The sequence below is a fragment of the Grus americana genome, chromosome Z, assembly GCF_028858705.1.
Source record: "Grus americana isolate bGruAme1 chromosome Z, bGruAme1.mat, whole genome shotgun sequence".
Lineage (NCBI taxonomy): Eukaryota > Metazoa > Chordata > Aves > Gruiformes > Gruidae > Grus > Grus americana.
Window position 1 is genome coordinate 37,995,484 of NC_072891.1, and position 20,929 is coordinate 38,016,412.

General features: G+C 41.6%; 1 protein-coding gene across 1 annotated transcript in view; it reads right to left on the bottom strand.

Annotated features, from left to right (window-relative positions):
- Positions 1-544: 544 nt before the first annotated feature.
- SAXO1 (stabilizer of axonemal microtubules 1) overlaps positions 545-20,929 on the bottom strand; it is a 31,482-nt gene continuing 11,097 nt past the window's right edge. The window contains exons 2-4 of the mRNA XM_054810591.1: positions 8,899-9,078; positions 5,638-5,840; positions 545-1,497 (exon numbers count right to left, since the gene is read on the bottom strand). Coding sequence (XP_054666566.1) covers positions 545-1,497; positions 5,638-5,840; positions 8,899-9,078 — 1,336 coding nt within the window. The remainder of the gene's footprint in view (positions 1,498-5,637; positions 5,841-8,898; positions 9,079-20,929) is intronic.

Consider the following 20,929-nt stretch of genomic DNA (forward strand, 5'->3'; position numbering starts at 1 on the left):
TCACACAATTAATGAAGGCACGATCTTCAATAATATCTATACAGTAATGGTACCTTTTGTACATGTCTTTGATGGGAGTTACTGATAAGGCCAGATCTCAGCCTTTGTTATCCAGTCATGACTTTTAAGTGTGACTTCACAGCATGTAATTAATCTGAAGAGGCTGTTCTACCACTGTCATAATGGACATGGCTGAACTGCCATTACACTAATAATAATGTATGTTACCACAAGATCTCTCTTCTAGTGTTTCAGGAGGAGGTTATCTCTCTCAATTAAAGAGCAAGAGTTAGGTGAGAAAAAGGAGGAAAAAAATACAGAGGAATAAAGATCAATGTGTCTTTTCCCTGGAATTTATGTTTTTCATTTGTGCAAATGATCCAGAAAAAGACAATGGCTGAGAATTAAGTTTATTTTAAGAGCTCTCCAAATATGAAACTAGTGATTGGTTTGAAAGAAGGTTACAAACAAAATCAAGCTGTCATTTGTAGCTCACTGAGGCCCTGCTCTTTGAATCCTTTTCCAAGAAGTCTGTCTTTTTCCTTCAGTATCCACCTTGCAGGCACTCACTCTTGGAAGCAGCGAGATAGAGATTGTGACCATCAGCATCAGTTCCCTTAAAGATGTAACCTGGTGGGTCTTTGTAAGAGGCCAGGCATCTAACAATGCCTTTTGGTGTGTAGCTGGTGGCGTAAATGGTTTTCGCATCTAGCAGAGTGTGATGCTTTGGGCCTGACCAGTCAGGTTTATAGCTCTTCGTAACTGTGAGTGGATGAGGCACGTAATGGCTCTGAAAGGTAGTCAAGAAATCCATTGGTTTTGCTGGGAAAGTCAGCTCCGGAGCATGAGTAATAGGTTTTAGTCTCTTGCACAGCCAAGGCTTATAGTCTTCCTTCATTACAGAAGAGCTATTGAATGGCTCAGTACTTTTTTTAAGCTGGGCCGGAGAACGACACATCTTGGCTGGCTTGCCATTTGAGTGCTTGTAATGTATCTGAGTAGTGGTGTGAAGGTCCATTTTCTCCAGAGGAGGAAGATATACATCAGGGTTTTTAGTGAATACAGGAGACCGTGGCCAAGCTTGGTATTTTTCCTGAAACTCAGTTGTAGAGGAAAATGGAAGATCATGGAGAAGCTTCGGCTGGTATGGTTTTGCCAGCTTGGCTGGCTGACCAGCCAGCCCCTTGTAAGAAATCTTGTGGATAGTGAGGCCGTCGAATGGGATTTCATTGACCTTGTATTTTTCATATTTATGGACGTAACATTTCTGCAGATTATGTGGCACATAATTCGCTCTATAATTGGTTATAGTCTCAAAGGGAGCCTTGCTTTTCTGGACCAGATTCAGAGGTTTGTAGCTTTGAGTGGCAACTGGCCCCCTGTAGAGATAGTCACCCTGGACAATGGTTCTGTGGTCAAATTTTTCTTCTGATGGTTGAAACCTGTCGTTTGGTCTGATCAGTTCTGTCTTTGGTTCATTCCATAGCACATAGTCATCTGAAACATAAGAGGAATCCTATCTAAGTGCTCAACTGAAGTTCTTTGGTGAATTTAGGCATATATGCTATTATGTTTTGATTATTACATTTTCTACTGTAATAAATATTTGTTGATGTTGTAATGATTGACAAATCCTATTGAAAGAGCTGGTATAGAACACATTACTACACTAGTGTGCTAACCCCTGGAAATGCTTAGCATCTACACAGAAAATGGTATGAAAATAGTCCTGCACCTGCCCATATGTACAAAGATGGTAAAATATAATGTGGAAAGATTAAATTACATTCTCAGTCTTGCAGAGATGTTTTCTGCAGGTGACCAAATGGGTGCTGTCCTCATGCTCAGTCAACCAGAAATCATGACAGTGGAATATCATGGCACTGACTTTGACTCCCTTCATTTACCTTCCTGCAGCTATGCTGTGGCTGGCTCTGAGCACAGACAGAGTATCCCTGTGTCTGCAGAAGGTTGTTCAGGTGTCTCCCACCTCTCTCTTGTCTCTGGGGCAAGGAGAACCCGGTGTCCACCATTCCACCCTAAAGGCCAAGTTGTAGAGCTACCTTTCCTCTTTGTACTTTCTCATGTGGGGATGACCTGACTTCTCAACTGCACAGATGTAATGCTACCTACTGTTTGACAAGTTCAGGGTTTTGCCACTCATCTTGGTGTCAGCAAGCCGTGCTGCGTGGCATCTCCTCGGCTCCTGGCTTTGCTGTCTGTGGTACTCCTGCTCTCAGTACAAGCAGGAAGAAAGAAGGAGCTTGTAACTCTGCCTCCAATTCTTCCTTGTTAGAAAAATTGTGCTGGAATTTGCAGACCAAGCCTACACTGATCTGAAGCATTGAATCATATCACAGAGATGGTCCATACTCTAGAAACCTTGCTATCCAAATTCGTGACTAATAAAATATTTTAGGTAGCATTTTAGAGACATTCATATCTTCCTTTCTTGGCAGGATACCAGGGGAAAAAAATGAGGCACTGAGGCTTAAAATGATTTGCACTCAGTCACACTAGAAATCTATTGCAAAGCTGCCTAACTCTCCGACCAGTGCTGCAGCCACAAGACCATCGTTTTTCCCTTCCTACTAATCTTGTGCAACTTCCCCTAGAGAGCATTATGGTTACTGGCAGGAAGCTGAAATGAAACAGTCTTGGAGCTAACCCAAGTCTTTTTTTTTTTTTTTTTTTTTTTTTAATTTTCCCTCCTTTCAAACCACATTGAAAGTCATGAGGCAAATAAGCTTCCAGCTGACTCTGCAAAGGAAGGAAGTCTGGATTTCAAAGTACTAGAAAGTAAATGATGCAATTAGGTATCAGAACATTTGAACTCTCCAATCCAAACAGAGTTATTCCTTTTGAATGGCAATGGTTATTGTACTGCACAAACACAATTACACAAAGGCTGTGTTCATTACAATGTTAAATTGACCAAAGAAAAGTAACTTTTTGCCCTGATTAGGTGTCCATTTAAAGTCCTGGTTCAAATCAAATTGCTCTGCCCTGGCACAAAAGAGGAAGGAGCAGCCACAGGCACCGTGCTGCTCCCAGTGAGCACCCTGGCCCTTGGGTACAGAGCTGTCCTTGTGCCCCTAATTAGTGTAGTCAGCTGAGAACATGGGCCTGCCTGTGTGCACCGGCATAGACATTCCTTTGCCACTGTTGCTGCTACTGGAGCCCAGGCTGTGTGCCCTGCTAGTGCCAACGGTGTCTAAATGCCCCAGGTGCTCCCGTTTCTCTGGGGGAATAGGAGATGCCCAGGCACTACCACACTGGTGGGATGCTGACCTTGTGCCCATGCCTAAGGTACAGCATTTTCCTGGAGAGATGGTCCAGCAGGGAGAACCACAAGCATATACGGACATATCCTTACTGGGAATGTATTAATAAAGTGTTGAAAAGTGAGAAGCTAATGAGATTCAGCCTGTCTCTAAGCAAGGGCTCGTTCAGAGATCTGACATTTCAGATGCCAACCAAGAGTTACCACAATACTTTTTAGGTTCTCCCATCATATTTGCTCGAAAATAGTCTACATTTTGGGTGTAACCACAGCTTTTGCAAAATATTCAAAATATGACAAGCAAGTCCATCTGTCTTCAATTTTAAAAAACTACAAGATCTACACATTTGGAGACCTCATAGGCATTATGAAATTATTTTACTTAGTGTAAGTCAGCAGTGCTACTATTCCTTCAAAATATGTTACAATTTTATTGTAACTCTAATTCTTCTCCCATAGATATTAATAGTTTCCCATGTAGCACAATCTTGAAAACATTAGGGGGTACAGGAGGGAACGGAGGATATGAACCATATGTTATTGGAGGGTTAGGCACATCTCACTATAACCAAGCAAGAAAAAATGAAAATTAGATTACATACCTGCAGATGGATAGAAACAGCTACGTGTGTAGCTTGGAGGAGATGAGAATTTTGAAACCCTAAGTTGCAAAGTCTGACATCATTAATTGTAATATGCAATAGCATCATCTTAAACTTACAGTGTCATTTGGGATATGGTGTGTCTTTATTGCGAAGGAGTATGACAATACAGTAGGAAAGATAATTTAATACCAGTGCAGCACTGTTCTATATGCTGCTTAAATATTTGAATTAGATAATTAATTGAATAACATGTTTCAAAATTTCACACTTGAGTAGTGATCAGTAAAACCTAGCAATGTGAACATGGGCCTTTAGAAGGGAATTCATTCAGTATGTTACTTGATCTTTGAGGGGGTTTGGATGAAGATTTCCATTTGCAGTGTTTTGAAAAATACTGGAAATTATAACCAAATGTGGCTGTGATACATTTTACTAGAGCTCTGGAGTTACAATTAAGGTGCTGATCTAAATACAGATAAAAGACAAAGATAAACATCTGGTTCAGATACAGAGAAGTTAAGGCTATCTAAACACAGAAGGAAAGATCCTCTGCTTGCGCAAAGCAGCATTTTTTGATTGGCTTCACTGAAGCTATTTCAATGAATACCATCTGGTGACATTGCCTCTGCAAAACAAAGTGTTCAAAATAGTGTAAACGTGAGTATTTTGCACCTGTGGGTCATAGTCTTCATGACTCAAGCCATTCTAAATGGACAGTATTTCCTGTGTGCTTTCTAGTTTATGCTGCTGCAAACATGCAGCTGCACTAAAGTCTGACTTTCAGTCATTTCAGCTGGGTAATCTTAACACTGCGTTCACATACCTTTTATTTCATTACTTCCTTTATCATTTTGAGTTTTAGGAAAAAATTGTTTCTGAATACTGGGACAAATCTCAATGCCAGCACCAATCATAACCTTTTATATTTGCACAGCATAATAAAAATTAAAAAACAAAACAACAAAAAAAGAATTATTTTAAGAAATACACAAATGCTAGCTATCTGCCTAGCAACATTAGCTAGCTGGAAGGTGTGCAGAGGGGAGGCAATCCTCTGATTTTCTACTTATGACTTACTACCAAAACTAGCAGAGTTACTGAAGTTTTCTCCCAGTGCATGCAGAAGATAATTCCTGCTGGTGGAGAGGGAGGAACAAAGCCTCCACAAAGACAAACCATGTACACCAAGTTACTGCTACTGAGAAACAAGGGCATAGTTAGATGCACAGTTCACCTGTTTTACCAGGAAGAGAGCGTGAGTGCTTTGGACATTTGCGTGGAACTTCTGTATGTACATAATTCCCATATACATCTCTTGCACATCCACAGATTAACTCTGCAGCACACACATAAAGGGTCCTATGCTTCATGACCTGCTCAGGCATAGCAAATTCTACATATTTCAGATGTGTCTGATCCACTGCATGTGTGGACCAGCCCTGCAGTATACCAAAAGTATGGTCAGTATATCCTAAAGATGATGATGCTGGACCCACTTGCAGGAGTTCACATGGCTCTGCTTCTACCTAGGATGCCTGTAGGCCTGTCAGACATGCAAAGGAGGTGAATTCAGATAGATGCTACCATTAGTGTGGGGCTTTATTCCCAACAATTTGTGTCTGTGTGGTTCCTGCACAGCTTGTTGGCCTACAGAGACAGAAGGAATAACAACTGCACGCTGTTTTGATCTGTCTTCTTAAAAAATGAAGTTACTGATGAAGTCCTGAAAGAAGCTGCAAGGGCACATACCTTCATAAGTGGTTCTTGTATCCATCTTGGTGCTGGAGATATGTCTCATCACACGAGGGATACATGGAGGTCCTCGAGAGATAGGGTAGGAGTTATAATCCTGTTTATAAGTGGAGGTCAAATCCATACTCTGATGACTCTTGACGTGCTTCTCAGGTGGTTTAAGTTTCTGTGGCAACACTTCATGAGCTGTGTAATCCCGCCTGCGAAGAATAATTTCATTATGTCTTTAGTCTTAAGGAAAAAAATATGTTCCTTTTTCTGAACACATAAAGAAATTAATACTTCCCCTTATCTCCACTGCCTAAGAAAGTCTGGATAGGATACAAGCGGTTAATGAAACACACAAGCCTTTCACATTTGGAAACCTGGACTCTGAAAAAGGAACTGAGGCAGCTCTGGACAACCTCGGGCAGGCCAGGTTCCCCCTTCTCTCCACCCAGAGAAGTTCACACAGAGCTATCTCTGTTCTACAGTGGAGTTACACCAGAAGACATAACTCCTTTTAAAAGCCCCATAATTATAGTAGGCTATCTAATATATATGGGAAACATGAGAGAGACAACAATAGCTTGCCCAGACAATACAATGTACAGCAGTTCAGCCCAGGATGGGGAGATAACAATAAAACAGTTTTACAGCAAAACACCACTTGAGGAAAGAAACATCAGCATGATCAGTCAGTCAGCTTTTTCTCAGGTAGCACTGTAAAAGAGTTTTTTTGAGATAGTGGACTAATATTATATAACTCCAACAAAACATTACAGAAACAAGATGGAGAATAAAATAACATCACCATCTGACATTCACTAACCTGAGCCTATTTCACTGCCCACATTCTTTGGTACAGGGTAGAGAGTCTGTTGGCTGGCACCAGCAAATTCAGTCTCTAATGACAGAGTACTTTTCCACTGGTGTGCAGATCTGTTTACACCATTGACAGGTGGCCAGGAGAAATGGTCAGTAGAGGAGCTATTCTAATATTGATGTTGCAATCTGCATCCTGAGTGATGCTGGGTGGGCAAAAGCCTGAGCCTCTGAATATACTGTATTAGTTATGTATTTAACAAATAAACAAGGTTCTCACAAGTCTGCATAGAGCAGAAGGGAAGAGAATTCACATTGCAAAGTATTAGGTATAGGGGTAAAACCAGAAATACCAAAGTAAAAAAAAAATAATCCAAGAACATCAAGAGGTACTTATGTAGTTATCACACATGTTGTAGTCCCTTGGCATACTTTCGTCAGCAACTTAAAGCCAATGCATTTTCTAAGATGGGCCAAGAAAAGACAAGCAGGGATAAAACAGGCAAGCAGCATCCTCAGTAATAGGGCGGGGTCAGTAACAGAGGGTCTTTCCTAAGCCACTCGCAGTATGCTGCACAATCCCACACTTGAAACAGCCGAGGCTGTACCAGAGGCAAGTAACAGATCACAGGCAGGCAACTCTTCACCAGTGTGATCAAGGGTTTTCTGGCAGTGAGAGTACCTTTTCCCACTCTGACTATTGTGATACAACAGAACCTGCAGTGAATATTACAGAGGAGAGATTGATCTGCTGATAAATCAGTGGCAACCTGCATCCAAGATGCCATGAAAAATGGTACTGCCTGCAACTCTCAGACTGTATCCAGGGGGCTTGCTGTTGCAATATAACAACACACGGTGAAGTGTTATTAGACTAGTGACAACTTAGTATTTGTGGCCTTACAGTCCCTGCAGTTATTCTCATACACTCCGCCAGTTCATTTTGTCTTGAGTTTAGCCACACAGCCAGAGCTTTTAGCAGCCTTCTCATAGGTGATGGCACTTTTCCACTAGGCCTTGGTGCTTTCATGCTGGCTATATTTTCTTACCAGTGCTGCCCAGAGGTCAGCAAGACTTGCAATATGGTGGCTAACTATTCAGGCTCTTGTATTCTGCACTTTCTTACAAGTCTGCTTTTCAGAAGTTGTACTGAACTCCAGGAGTAACAGACACTGTGGGCATCACCCGCCTTGTCTGAGCAAAGGCAGTTTTGCTGATTGCACAGGAAGTTTCTAAGGACTCTTTGACAGACCCCCCATGGTGGCTGCCCCTCCTCACCTGCCTTAAGAGGATGCCAATGAGCCCATTTAGTTATAGGCAGTCACAAAGGTGTCTAGCTGCTTCATCTCATGCCAGAGATGGAAGGCATATATAGAAGTGAAGCTGGCTCTTTGAAACTCTCTCATCCTTTTGGTTGTTACTGAAAACTCCCACACAGGCATGCATCCCAAATGTAAGTCAGGCATTTCAGACTTCATCAGCCACATTTGTGATTTAAATTGACAACTCTTAAAAATACATAGGTAGGGGAAGGAGTTAGCAGAGCTTTCATGTCAGGATGAGAACAAATGGGTGGCATTAGCTGTTAACATTTTATTAATAGCCATTGGCATCTCCTGGGTCTCTAATTCAGTTCAGCAAAGGCAAGAGTGATGTTGCTTATGATTGTGTCTGTGATGACAAAGGAAGTAAACATCAAGATGAGACAGCAGCCACTGTTTAAGGAAAGGGGAGGTCTCAGATTCATATTAAAGGATGAGATTCCTATTTTTTATGAGTTTCTTCTGTGGACAAGCACTTAGCACATCACTCTACCAGCAGCAGGGAAGAGCCTCAGAAGTTACTTCCATCAGGGAAATGGGCACAGTGCAAGCGTGAGGACTACTGCCTAACACCAACACTGAGCAACAACATAGCTGAGAAGCAGAATCAGCCCAGCAATCCACAGTGACTGACTGCCCTGAGGAAATCACCCACACCCCCTTTCCAATCAGCAAGTTCTACCATATTCACACCGCCTTGGAAACCAGTCACTCATGTTACAGTGTACAAAGTGCCACAGAAAACACAGAACAAAAAAAAATACTCCTCCAGTATCATCCATACTTTCCCAGACAACATTTCTGCTGGTTTCCCAGAAGCCTTCCCAAACCAGAAAGAGAACAAAAGCCAAGACCATGACTGTGCTTCTATGGCCCATGTATTCTCTGATCAGATCACATCTCAACCTCCAGCAAGTGCAAAAAAAAAAAAAAAAGCTGCTTGACTCCACTACAACAACTGGTCTTAGACCTTCATCCCTCCTTCAAAGAGCCCTCCTGAGTGTTTGTACAACTGCAACATTGTTCTTTCAGGCTTCCCTTGTGAAAACCAATCATTTTTCTTTTCACTGGTACCCATCTCTGACACACACATTATCTCACAGTCCTCACTCTCTTTCACTATTTTTCGTACTTTGTAGTTGAGGTGCCTTCCATGGGTATCTGTGCCATCTTGTATGCTTCCTTTGGCTTAAATGAGCCTCTGGGAAGAGTGTTGGGATAAAGTGGGTATTGCTCCGTGTACTCCGACAGCATGCATGGCTTCTCATTCTTCTCATAGGGCCTGGCAAGCAGATGTGGACAACGGTGACATCTGCACGGGGAAAAAAAACCAGCATAGAGGTCAGTGCTTCACAGGTAGCTGATTAATACCTCATTGTATAAGTCAGCTGCAGATTGCAACGACAAAATAGTGGATAATTGAACATTGCAATGACTGCTACAGCCTTGATTATTTAAAGTGCAAAAGCATAACTTGCACAAAGAAAGGGTTGTTTCTGTCTACTACTATAGCCTGCAGTCAAAAAAGTACGTGAAGCCAACAAAAACAGCCTAAAAAAGGCAAGTTCACCTAGATGAAGAAAAAAGCAAGTTAATTGGAGATACAACCAAGTGCACCATATTGTGCTGGACTAGAAACTCTATTTAATGTCCCTTTTGTTCCATTTCTCATAAATTTATTATCCTACTTTGCCCACATATTGAGCTCACTTGTGTGAACAAGTGAGAAAAGGGTAACAGTTCTGGAGTCTCTGTTCACTCACACTTGGGCAGCACTGCTCTGCCCATCTCTCTTTTTGAAAACAATTCACTCTGGGTACTGCAAGACCTCTCCATAATTTGCACCAAAACAAGGACACAGAGAACAAAGCGATTTTCTGAGGAAGCTCCCTCCTGATTGAAACCAAAACACCACCATGGATCCGTCCATGATTGGCAACCTCCTTCTTTCCACACTGGCACCAGGCCAGAGCAGGGTGGGCAAGGCTCTTCCTGTCAAAAAGAGATTTGGGATCCCACCCTCAGATTTCTTCCCAGAGGCATAACATTTTATGTCCCTTTCTGGTTTGAGTCAAACCCGCTAGAGTCAATGCAAAGGTTGCTGATTAAGGACTTCAGGAACCAGCCCACAGGAATTACAGTGAGAGGAGGAGGCCTCTGGTTTTATGTCTCATGCATCATTCCTGCCAAAGTCAGTGTTTTCCCTACTGGATGTATCTTTTCCAGTGCTACATCTAGTCCAGAGCTGAATTACTCATTTGAAAGGGCTTCTATACTTAGAAAGTCCCCACTAAATTAAATGTTGAGCAATCTAGTATCAGTAAATGTCTGATTCCCTAAATTTATACAGATAACTTCTGGTCTACATTCAAGGGTACAACTTTACATACCGAATCATTTTCCAAACTAGAAAAAAAAAAAAAAAAGGAAGAAGGGCCCAGAGGGCTCAAATAAAATTCAGCATCTTTTTGACAAGCCAGTTTCTCACTCACATTACAAATCCTTCTGTGAAATCATAAATCATGAGGAGTCCTAGTAGATTCATTTTTGTCTCAGAGAAGTTTTGAGTTTTGATCCAAAGAGAATCTTTACAGGGAGTAAAGCAGACTATGCCTGCCAGTTAAAGTATTAGAAGAAAAGACTTCAGGATGAAAATCTAAAAAAAAAAAAAAAAAAGATGCCTCACCCTCTTAGGAACCTTATAAAATTCCAGGTTTCACGTAATTGGAGGAGAGGCAAACAGGAAAATGAAAAAAAGATTAATATGCTCACTCTTGCTGATACATGTGACCTTGCTGGAACGGACTTCATGACAGAAACCTTCCAAACACAGTGGCCACACTTGTGGTCTTCCAGCATTCCTAGGAATTATTCCTCATTATCCAAGGGAAAATGATCTGCCTATTCTTTCTTCTTCAAATCTGCTGGCTTCACATGACCCCTAAGTGCACTTTCATCCCCCTACTCTCTTAAAGTCTATGATGCAGCAAGGTAGTCTTCAGCTTGGCTTTGGAGTGTGCTGATGAGGCCCTTGTGTTAGTTTTTATGGTAAAACTGCACTCTGAGTGGGGGAAATAGATATACTACCTAGTTCATCACGGCCCTGCATATGGTGCAGACACTGCCCAGCAGTAGCATTTTGCAAATAAGGAATGGCTGATCAGGAGCAAATTAATGACACTTGGCTAATACCATCAGTTCGTATGCCATTACAGCTCAGCTGCACGCACAGGGTTCGAAGGGGCTTGCTTGCAACAGCAGGTTTCCCAAGCAGTCCAGAGCAGAGGCTTTGTGCAGCTCCCTGCCCCATACCAGACAGGCTCTCTGCTGCAGACATGTTATCTCACATCCTGATGGACATTTGTGAGACAGAGTCCTGCACCTGCCCAGTAGTGCTGTTGGCACTGGGGAAAGTGAGGCGTCCTGCGGATCAGCAGGACAAGGGCGGGTAATGCAGGTACCCCTCCAAAGACCCCACAGGAGCAGGCAGGGAACAACAGATCGTGGAACCTACTTTTTTCCCCTTGCAGATATTGCTGGCAGCATGAGTGCTGGGGGACTTCTGAACAGCCCAGGATGGGAAAAAGGCCAGGATCTCCTGCAGATAGCAGCAGCCCCAGCTGCCAAGCTCTTTGCCCTAGGACGAAGTTAAGCCTCCAGCGTCATCTGACAACACAGGTGGCTTTACACTTCAAGTATTCACCCACTTTTCATGTGTACAATTCTGCTTTCTTTGTTGAACTTCAGAGCACACACCAACAACCAGAGAATGAGATATTTCAGAGTTAGCTCTTGGGAAAAGCACTTTCCCACAAATAAATCCTTCCTGACAGGGCAGAGAAGTAAACCTGAATGCTTTCTCTTCCATTATTTTGCACTAAGTTGCGATGTATGCCCACAGATTTTACAGTAACACTCACTGTATTACAGGCTATGCACAGAAAATAATAATCAGTGATAATTTACCACCAATATATGATACTATAAAAGCTTTGCTTCTGCATCTGGAGAGACATTCCTGAAAATATTTTTTACTGGAGACTAATGTAAATAACAGAGCAAGACTCTTAACAACAAGGAGTGGAACAATGCTAGACTTCAAAGGTTTGCTACACTTTACCACTCCTTCTGGCACGATAAATATTTATCAAACTACATGATTCTTCAGTACTGAAGTCACTGCTATATGAGTCCAGCAAGTTGGCAGTTATTGTCAGAGCTAAACAGTTAAAATTACTGTATAAGTGTTTTGATATTGCAGTTGTCCGTTTCTAAAAACTGATGAGACTTAAATTTGACATCTGTTGTGCTTGCCTGCATATTGGGAGTATTGGGGGGTTTTGGCTAACTCTACTCTGATTTTCACTTGTGAAAATTTCACTTTACTTGATTGAGGTCTATCAAGTTAGCCTGGCCAATATTAGTAATAAAATATAACAACAACGAAGCACATAGGGGGTTTTGTTTACTAGGAATTAAGGAAGAATAGCAGACTCTTTGAGGGTACAAAGACTGCAGGTCCTCTGCCTTCAGAGGAGTTGGGTTCATCTAAATAAAAGCTGAGATGAAATGTGAACAATTTATCAGCTTACATTAAATACATGTTTAAACCAGGAAGGACAACCTGGAGCCACAGCTCAGGACCAGAATTCAAGTTGTTTGAATTCAATTTCTGCATTCACCACAGTCTCCCTGACCAGCACAGCTCTCTTCTAACTAAAGCTAAAATAGAGCCTTCTCCAGAAGAGAAAGAGGAGGAATGCTGTAAGATTTATGAATTTCTCCAGATAAGCCTCTCAGACTTACCCGATTTTTTTTTAATGTCTGTGATTAATACTAACAGATTATCACAGTTGGCCTAAAATACAAGTGGAATGGTAAGAAAGTTTTACTATTGAAATCATAATTTATCCCAATTATGTGGCTTACTACTGGTAATTACTGTTTGTAGAGGTCATGGATGCTGTGACTTGTGTGTTACTGCTTGAGAGAAAAAACTTGAGGCTCAGAAATGGCTGAAGTCTCATTCACGAGAATTTAGTTTTCCCTTGTAAAAAACACTGGTCTTCAGACTAACCCTCACAGGGAAAAGCAACATCTCCTTAACCACATAATCTACTTCTTGTACCATCTCTAATTTCCATGAGTGGTCAGATTAAGTCAATATTACAGAAATCTCTAGTTTAGGAGGAATCATGGTGCTGTCCAAAGAACAATAGAGATGTAAAAATGTGCCAGAGAACTGGGGCAGGCTCTAATAGCCGGAACTGATTGCCAACAGTCAGGCTGCAGAGAAAATCACTGAAGGTGAGCCTGTATTTGTGCAAATCTCTTCTCTTTCAAGCAATGGAGATGCAATCAGAGGCCCAGCTACCCGACTGAGTTACAAAAGGATGGATGACAGATTAGAAGTTTGTGAAGAGAAGAAGAGCATCCATGTGCAAAGTATCAAAGTATATCACATATGGATATTGAATATGGTAATAATATCAGGAAAATGAAAACACATTGTGGACAGGGCCATATGGAAAGTACAAGGTTCTGCTTTTCAATAGTGAATGGTTTTGAAACAAAAAGCAAGAGATCCCTTGAGAGAAGTTCGAAGTCCGTGTGATCATAACAGTATAAAAAATGTTAATCTGAAGCCTTTGGAAGGTTAAATGTAATTCTCACACAGCTCAGAAGCTTTTTTTTCTTTGTGTCATATCAGAATGCTGAACTCTGGATGCCGAAGTTCACTTTTTCCCCAACAAGTACATTCACCAAACATTAGAACAGATGGACCAGTAATCACCTCAAAATGGATAAAAGTCACAGTGGAGAAAGAAAGGTTTGACACATTTGCATGCACACAGTCTTCACTTAAATGGAGAGATTGTTCTTTTACAAATGTGAAACAAAAGCAAATCCCTCAATTCAAGCTCCCCAATTCTGAACTCCCCTGGACTTTCACTTGGGATACAGATGTCATGTTTGATGTCTACGTAATAGGGAGCTGAGGCAAAATCTTGGCTATCTAAGCATCACAAAGATTTAGGAAAACTTAGATTTAATTTAAATGTTGGTGACTTCCATTCTAAACAGAAAAATCTGATAGACTTTTACTAATTGCTCCTATTCCAGCTAATAGTTTGCTGCATATACTCAGATGAAGGGAAGTACAGTCCAGCTGAGTGATGGGGAGAAAAAAGAAGTAGAGAAATAATGGAGAGAGCCAAAATATCTGTGAAAAACTAAAAGGAACCTAAGCTATCTAACAAAGTGCACATTTCTCGATAATGAGGTCCAATGTTGCTCTTCTTCACACCATTGCAAAGTGTGTCCAGAAAGCCATCTGAGGCATGACAGCAGCATAGAAACTATCATAAACTAGACATAAATTAGTCTCTCATTAAATAAAATGGTAAAATAAACAAGCCCCCAGGAAAAATGGCCAGAGAAGGGTTTGAGAGTAAAACTGAATGCTTAAATAATAAGCTTTTTAATAATTTCTGAGACATGAATTCATCAATTTCGAACAGAAAATTTTCCCATGGTTTTGTGCTAAATTAACAGCTGTTGCCTTTACCTCCACTAAGATGAAGCATGCTGGAAAACAAGAACAGCAGGTGTTACTCAGAGCTGCAAAAGTATGCCTCCCATTTGATCTTCAGAAGCTCCTATGTACCTAGTGCAAGCTGTTCAACAAGGTTCCTCTTCAGGAAAAAAAAATAAAATATTGTATCTCTGCTCACAGGTTTTCTACCAGTGAGTCTCACTTAACTTACATTCTATACCGTCTTCCCCTCCTTCCTCCCCCCCGCCCCCCCCCCCCCCCAAAAAAAAGAAAAAAAACTAGCATTGTCTTATTTCTACCAGTGGAGGTAAAAACAAGACTAAGAGAATCCACAGAGGCTGCCAAAGGAGACTGTATTAAAACCAGTGGCTGCTGAATTCTGGTGCCATCAGTATCTGGGCCATGTGCCCTGCAGGCTATGCTTCCTGCCCTGGCACTACACCAGAAGAGCGCAGCAATATACTTTTTATCAATAACTAGGTGGAATAAGAGAGACCCAAGAGAAGGAGCCAGGCTCAGTTACCATTTGTTCAGTAGGCAAAGGACACTGATGTGAATGACAGCAAGCTCATGTCTTTGCTGCCAAACTGGCTGAAGAAGTGTTGTGCTCTCCTTCCAAACAGAAGGGGTAACAGTCCAATCATAAAAACGACATAGCCATTGCTACTTGAAAGGCACACAAGCGTAAAACAGAAATCATGCTGTACAACCATGTGTTAATGGCAGGTATCTTCCTCAAAGGTTAGAGCCAGGACAGAAACCGCTGCAAAATGGGAGGCAGGATTCTCAAACAGGATTTTCCATGAAAGCTTATGGCATTGTTCTCACTTTGAATTAGGGCTACTTTACATTGTTCCATGACACAGAGAAGAAAGAAAACCTTTCTGAGCAGAAGACTGAATTTCCTCTGTCTGAAATAATAGGATGTCTGCACTGAAATATATCTTCAAGTGTTTCTTTACTACAAATACAAGAAGAAAATGGTGCTACACATGGAGACTTCTTTGATACATATATTAGAGCTTTTCAAGTTCAGTGTGGGAAACCTACTCCGTATTTTATAAAAGACTGTCAGTTGCTGCCACACCAAATAGGATCTAACAGGCAAGCAACAGTGTTTGAAAATCTTTCCTCTGAAGATATGTATTGATAGATAATCACTGTGAACTACAGTTTTGGGCTGGAACTGCCAGAATCAACCTCAGTGCAGAAATTTATTTCTACATACACAACACTTCAGCTGCCGTTAAAAACACCAAAAATTATGACCTCGCCTTCTGGATGGTGGAGAAAAACCCAGCACCAAAGCAGAAGCAAACATCCCAATTTTCAGGAAGGGTAAGAAGGAAGACCCTGGTAATTACAGGCCTGTCAGTCTCACTTCAGTGCCTGGTAAACTTATGGAGAAGGTTATTCTGGGAGTTATTGAAAAACACTTGGGAGACAACGCAGTCATTGGTCATCGCTAGCACAGGTTCACAAGGGGGAAGTTCTGTTTAAGTTCCCTATTATGACAAGGTCACCCATCTAGTTGATCAAGGGAAGCCAGAAGATATGGATTTTTTGGCTCTTAGCAAAACTTTTGATACTGTCTCACAGTATCCTTCTGGACAAAATGTCCAGCACACAGCTAGACAAGTCCATAATACGATGGATGAACAATCGGCTAATGGGTCGGGCTCAAAGAGTTACAATAAATGGGGTCACATCAGGCTGCTGACCAGTCACTTGTGGGGTTTCCCCAGGGCTCGATTTTATGCCCAGTACTGTTCAATGTTTTTATAAGCAATATGGATGCAGGAATCAAACATATGTTAAGTAAGTTTGCTGATAATACTAAATTAGGAGGAGCTGTGGACTCCCTTGAGGGCAGAGAGGCCTTACAGAGAGATCTGGATAGACTAGAGAGATGGGCAATCACCAACCATATGAAATTTAAAAACAGCAAGTGCTGGATTCTCCACCTGGGATGGGGCAATCCTGGTTATACATATAAATTGGGGGATGAGAGGCTGGAGAGCAGCCCCGCAGAAAGAATCTGGGGATTTCGGTTGGTGGCAAGCTGAATATGAGTCAACAGTGTGCCCTGGCAGCCAAAAGGGCCAACCGTGTCCTGGGGTGTATCAAGCACAGCATTGCCAGCTGGTTGAGGGAGGTGCTTGTCCAACTCTACACAGCACTGGCGTGGCCCCACCTCGAGTACTGTGCGCAGTTCTGGGCACCTCAGTATAAGGACATCAAACTGTTAGAGTGTGTCCAGAGGAGGGTGACCAAGGTGGTGAAAGGCCTCGAGGGTAAGACTTACATGGAGCACCTGAGGTCACTTGGTTTGTTCAGCTCGGAGAAAAGAGGGCTGAGGGGTGACCTCATCGCTGTCTACAACTTCCTCAAGGGGGGCAGTGGAGGGGGAGCTGCTGATCTCCTCTCTGCTGACCAGTGATAGGACACGAGGAAACAGAATGAAGCTGTTTTGAGGGAAGCTCAGATTGGACATTAGGAAAAGGTTCAGTGGTCGGTTACTGAAACAGGCTCCCCATAGAACTGGTCACAGCACCAAGCCTGTCAGAGTTCAAGGAGCATCTGGATGACACTCTTAGTCTTATTGTTTAGTTTTAGGTAGTCCTGCAAGGATGAGGGAGTTGGACTTCATGATCCTAGGGTCCTTTCCAACTTGAGATATTCTATGATCATATGATTCCATGGAGTTCCTCTACATCATGGTGGTGGCCTGAGTCCCTTCCCTCTGCTCACACATCCCACTCTTTCTTCTCTCACAGTGAAATTCTCTGCCCAGTAATCTCTGATTCCTCACAGGATCTTACCTGGTTTTTCAAACCTTGCCTCAAAATCTGCAGGCCATGTGCACTTCCACAAACCTGGCCTGGAGCTGGTGGAAATAAATAAGGCAGGTGGAGTGGAGATCCAACCCCACAGTTTGCTCACTTTGCCTATGCCCTTGTTTTTCCTTCAGATTTGTTACTGCTTTAGCATGCTCTGTAAACTTGGATGATTCACCTGACACAGCAATGGGATGCTGTGCAATCTGTAAACATACAGACCACAGACTAGTGTCCTCAAATTCAAATGAGACTTAGAATATTTATTTTCTGTAAAATAATTCCACCAATTAATTTTTGTGTTATAAAAAATGAGAATTGATTTCTGTTGATTTTAGGGCAAACCAGTAATTTTGTTTAAAAGACAAGTGAAAAGGACTTTAAAAACTGCTGCAGATTCAGAGCAATACCTTCTACAGGTAATTTCATTTTACACCAGTGAAATGAGGAGCTGTTCCTCTGCGGTCAGTAGATTTAAACTGGTGTACAACAGGATTACTTGACAGAGAAATAAGGTCCTGTGTTCATTTTAACAGGATCTGAGCCTAGTATGGTAGTAAAAATGAAGGCTTCTGCAAAACAATTTCCAAAATCATGTCTTCACCAATGTTCCAGCTTTCAGGAAGCATAAGACAAGCGCTGATAAAACTTTGCCAGAAGGTCTCCAACATCTGCTTGCTGTGATCTGTGTCATTTTTAATACACTCTGCATAATGCAAGCCAAGAAAGGAAAGGAGAAGGAAAAAAAAAAAAAAGGAGATTTACAAACAACTCCTTCTCTCCTACATTGAATTTGTCCCTCCTCATGCAAAAGGAAAGGCAGTTTTCCACTTCTACTTTTGTATTAAATTTACAATCTGAAGTGCTATGGAAAAGTCTGGTTAGCAACATGGCAATATAGTCTGATAATCTAAACAGCATGGAAAAAACACAAGCTGCTCTAGGAGTCCATCTAGCTTACAGAATTGCAGGCAAATTTTGGCTAACTTAAGAGACAGTCACCTTGCTTTGCCAGGACGGAAGTACTTAAGTCATAAAAAAACCTTTTGATGGGAAAAAATTCAAATGGAGTAAGTTACGCATCAGGAAAAATTTAAGTTTCCTGTTGAACTATTCCCTGTATAAAAGAATTCCAGCCATGAGGAAGGTGACATATATTCTGAAATTTTTCACAGCTTTCCACTTCTGGAAATGGAAAAATGGACAATCGGTTATTTTTCATTGCTGATAGGTGATGGGCTTCCATATTTCCAGAGTTATAAAATATTAATATAATCAGCCCTTGTGGAGAGAGATTAATTTCCTAGTCCATCCTTCTCTGTAGTAAAATGCCTTTTGTATTTTCATTTCTGCTTTATCAGACTTTCACCAGTTGTAAGTTTGAAATGTACACTGAATTATTGACAGCTTTTCTTGGTCAACATTGTCTCATCCCAAGAAAACAATAATTAACAATAACTACAATGTCTATATCTCAGATGTGTTCTGTTAACTGTGGAAAAAGCACACATCTCTGGTGAAAACTTTGAGCAGTCTCACTTTCTGCAAACAGATACACATACCAAGTGGCTAAGTCAGAGCAGCCAGAGCATCACCTAGCATTCAATTTGGGCCTGAATAGTTAGCAAAGGCTCCACTGCAGAGAAAGTTGAAAACACAGGTGCAACCACACCATGTATGAGAAAGTCACAGCTATTGATGACTTGTGATTATCCATGGCCACTGGCAGCATGACAGACAATCCAATACAGAAGGTAAAACATGATGAAGATAACAACCCTTTGAGAAGTGGTAAAACGTCACATCCATGGACGTCCCATGCTGTGCACAAGGCCACCATCCAGGGCCCAAATTCATCAGGAGATCAGAGTGAGTGTCCTCTGTCCTGAGGTCTGTGCTGTCACTCCACACCGGACTGGAGGGATGGGGTCCTTGGATGCAGTACAAAGCGTGCCTGCGTCAGGCAAGAGAAAGATATTGACATCCACCTGCTACATCTATTCTGCATGGTAAAGAAGTACTAGATTATATGTCATTGAGCAGTGTGGCTCTGTCCTGGCAGCCAACTCAGCCAATTCTCCCATTACACCTGCCTTTACCAAAAAATTACCAATGCTTTTTACTTAAAGCTAGTGAGTTGGCTGGATTGTGCCTACCCAGGTGAAGCGAAACTCAATGCCCTTTCATTTTCTCTTGACAGCCAGATTGACTGGCTTTCTGAAGTTCATAAGATCATGTTAAAATGGTCATACAGTTTTGTGTTCTTATTTTTACCTGCATCTGTCAAACTTTCCAAATTGCTGGCATACCCTACTGATGGGAATTTTAATTGCTCCATTTCCCTTTCCCTTAATCCATACAATTGCTTCCCATATGGCGATCTCTATGCAGAAAAATGCAAATTATTCTAGAAATTTAAATTCAGGAAGTCTTATGTAATCACTGATGTCTTAGTGCAGTTTACATGCATTCCTGATCAAATCCCTAGGCTGACTCCAGAGTGCGGAATAATACCTTTTCATTGACACAATGCTTTACACACAGTGTTGCTAAACACTGCAACTGACAAAGCACACTGATATTTTCAGAGCAGTTTCTGGAAATGATAGGAAATGTGAAGAGGCTTTTCTCCAGGATTTTTTGAATTTTGAAGAAGCAGGCTGTAAGCATGTAAATAATTTGTGAGCACAGTAAAGACATCCTCCAGCCCTTTTGACAGCCAGCTAGGATCTCAGAGGCTCCACCTCGTTCATTCACATTGAAAACACAGATCCTACAGGTTTCCCATCAGAAAAGTCTCTACAGGAGTCAGGTACGTGGAGGGGAGAAAGCTGCAAGCTGGGAGCAGATACTCTCAGATGTATAAAGAGATGTGAGAAAGATACTGGGGGCTGGAAGCAGCAAAGAGGAACACCTGAAACTAGAAGAAGCAAATGTGCTTAGAGGGACAATGGGGAGAAACTGTGCAGGAAGACAATAACAGTCTTAGACAAGAAAACAGTGTAGAAGGATATCAACGGACTGGAGGGAATTCTGGAAAGCTCTCAGAGGTAAAAGGACACCCAGGGCTTAAGTAGGAAGGGACAAGGGGTGTCAGAGTGCTAGGAAGAACAGCCACTTTTAAATGTGGATTTTGTTTTTAGTGATCAATTGAATTATATAACTACGCAACTTACACTAGTTGTGGAATAATCTGGGAAAATACACACTGTATCTTTGGCGTGTTAAAACCCTCTTATACTACTGCATTAACTTGCAGGTACAGGAACTCATGATAGCTCACTAGCCAGACATACTCAGTCCTTTTAAAAACCGATATAACAGATTGAAAGTACATCTGTGTACAACCATACATGTTAAGTAGTGTGCATAATAAGATTTTTTATAAAAATACACGTGAGTGTTTGAAATCTGACATCCTTCATTCCTGGCTTTTGGCTTGCACAAAGCCTCACCAGTGGAGTTTACTGGGAATGCGGGTGCAAATCTTAAGCTAACCAAACGTCACAAATGAACTTCTGCCACCGTGCATATTGAAAGAACTATTTTGATAATGACATTGTGATTACTTTTTCAAAAATATGCCTGGAAAGGCTGCTCTTAAATTATGAAATGTGAAGTTTTCTGATGTAATATTCCTCTTAAGCACTACATATAATACTTAGATCTTATACCAGTTATCGGAACCAAAGTTGCAAAATGAAGCATTCAAAAGTGAGGAAACACTGGAATTATCGTTGCCTGTAGCAGATCAGTCCAGCCCTGTTGTC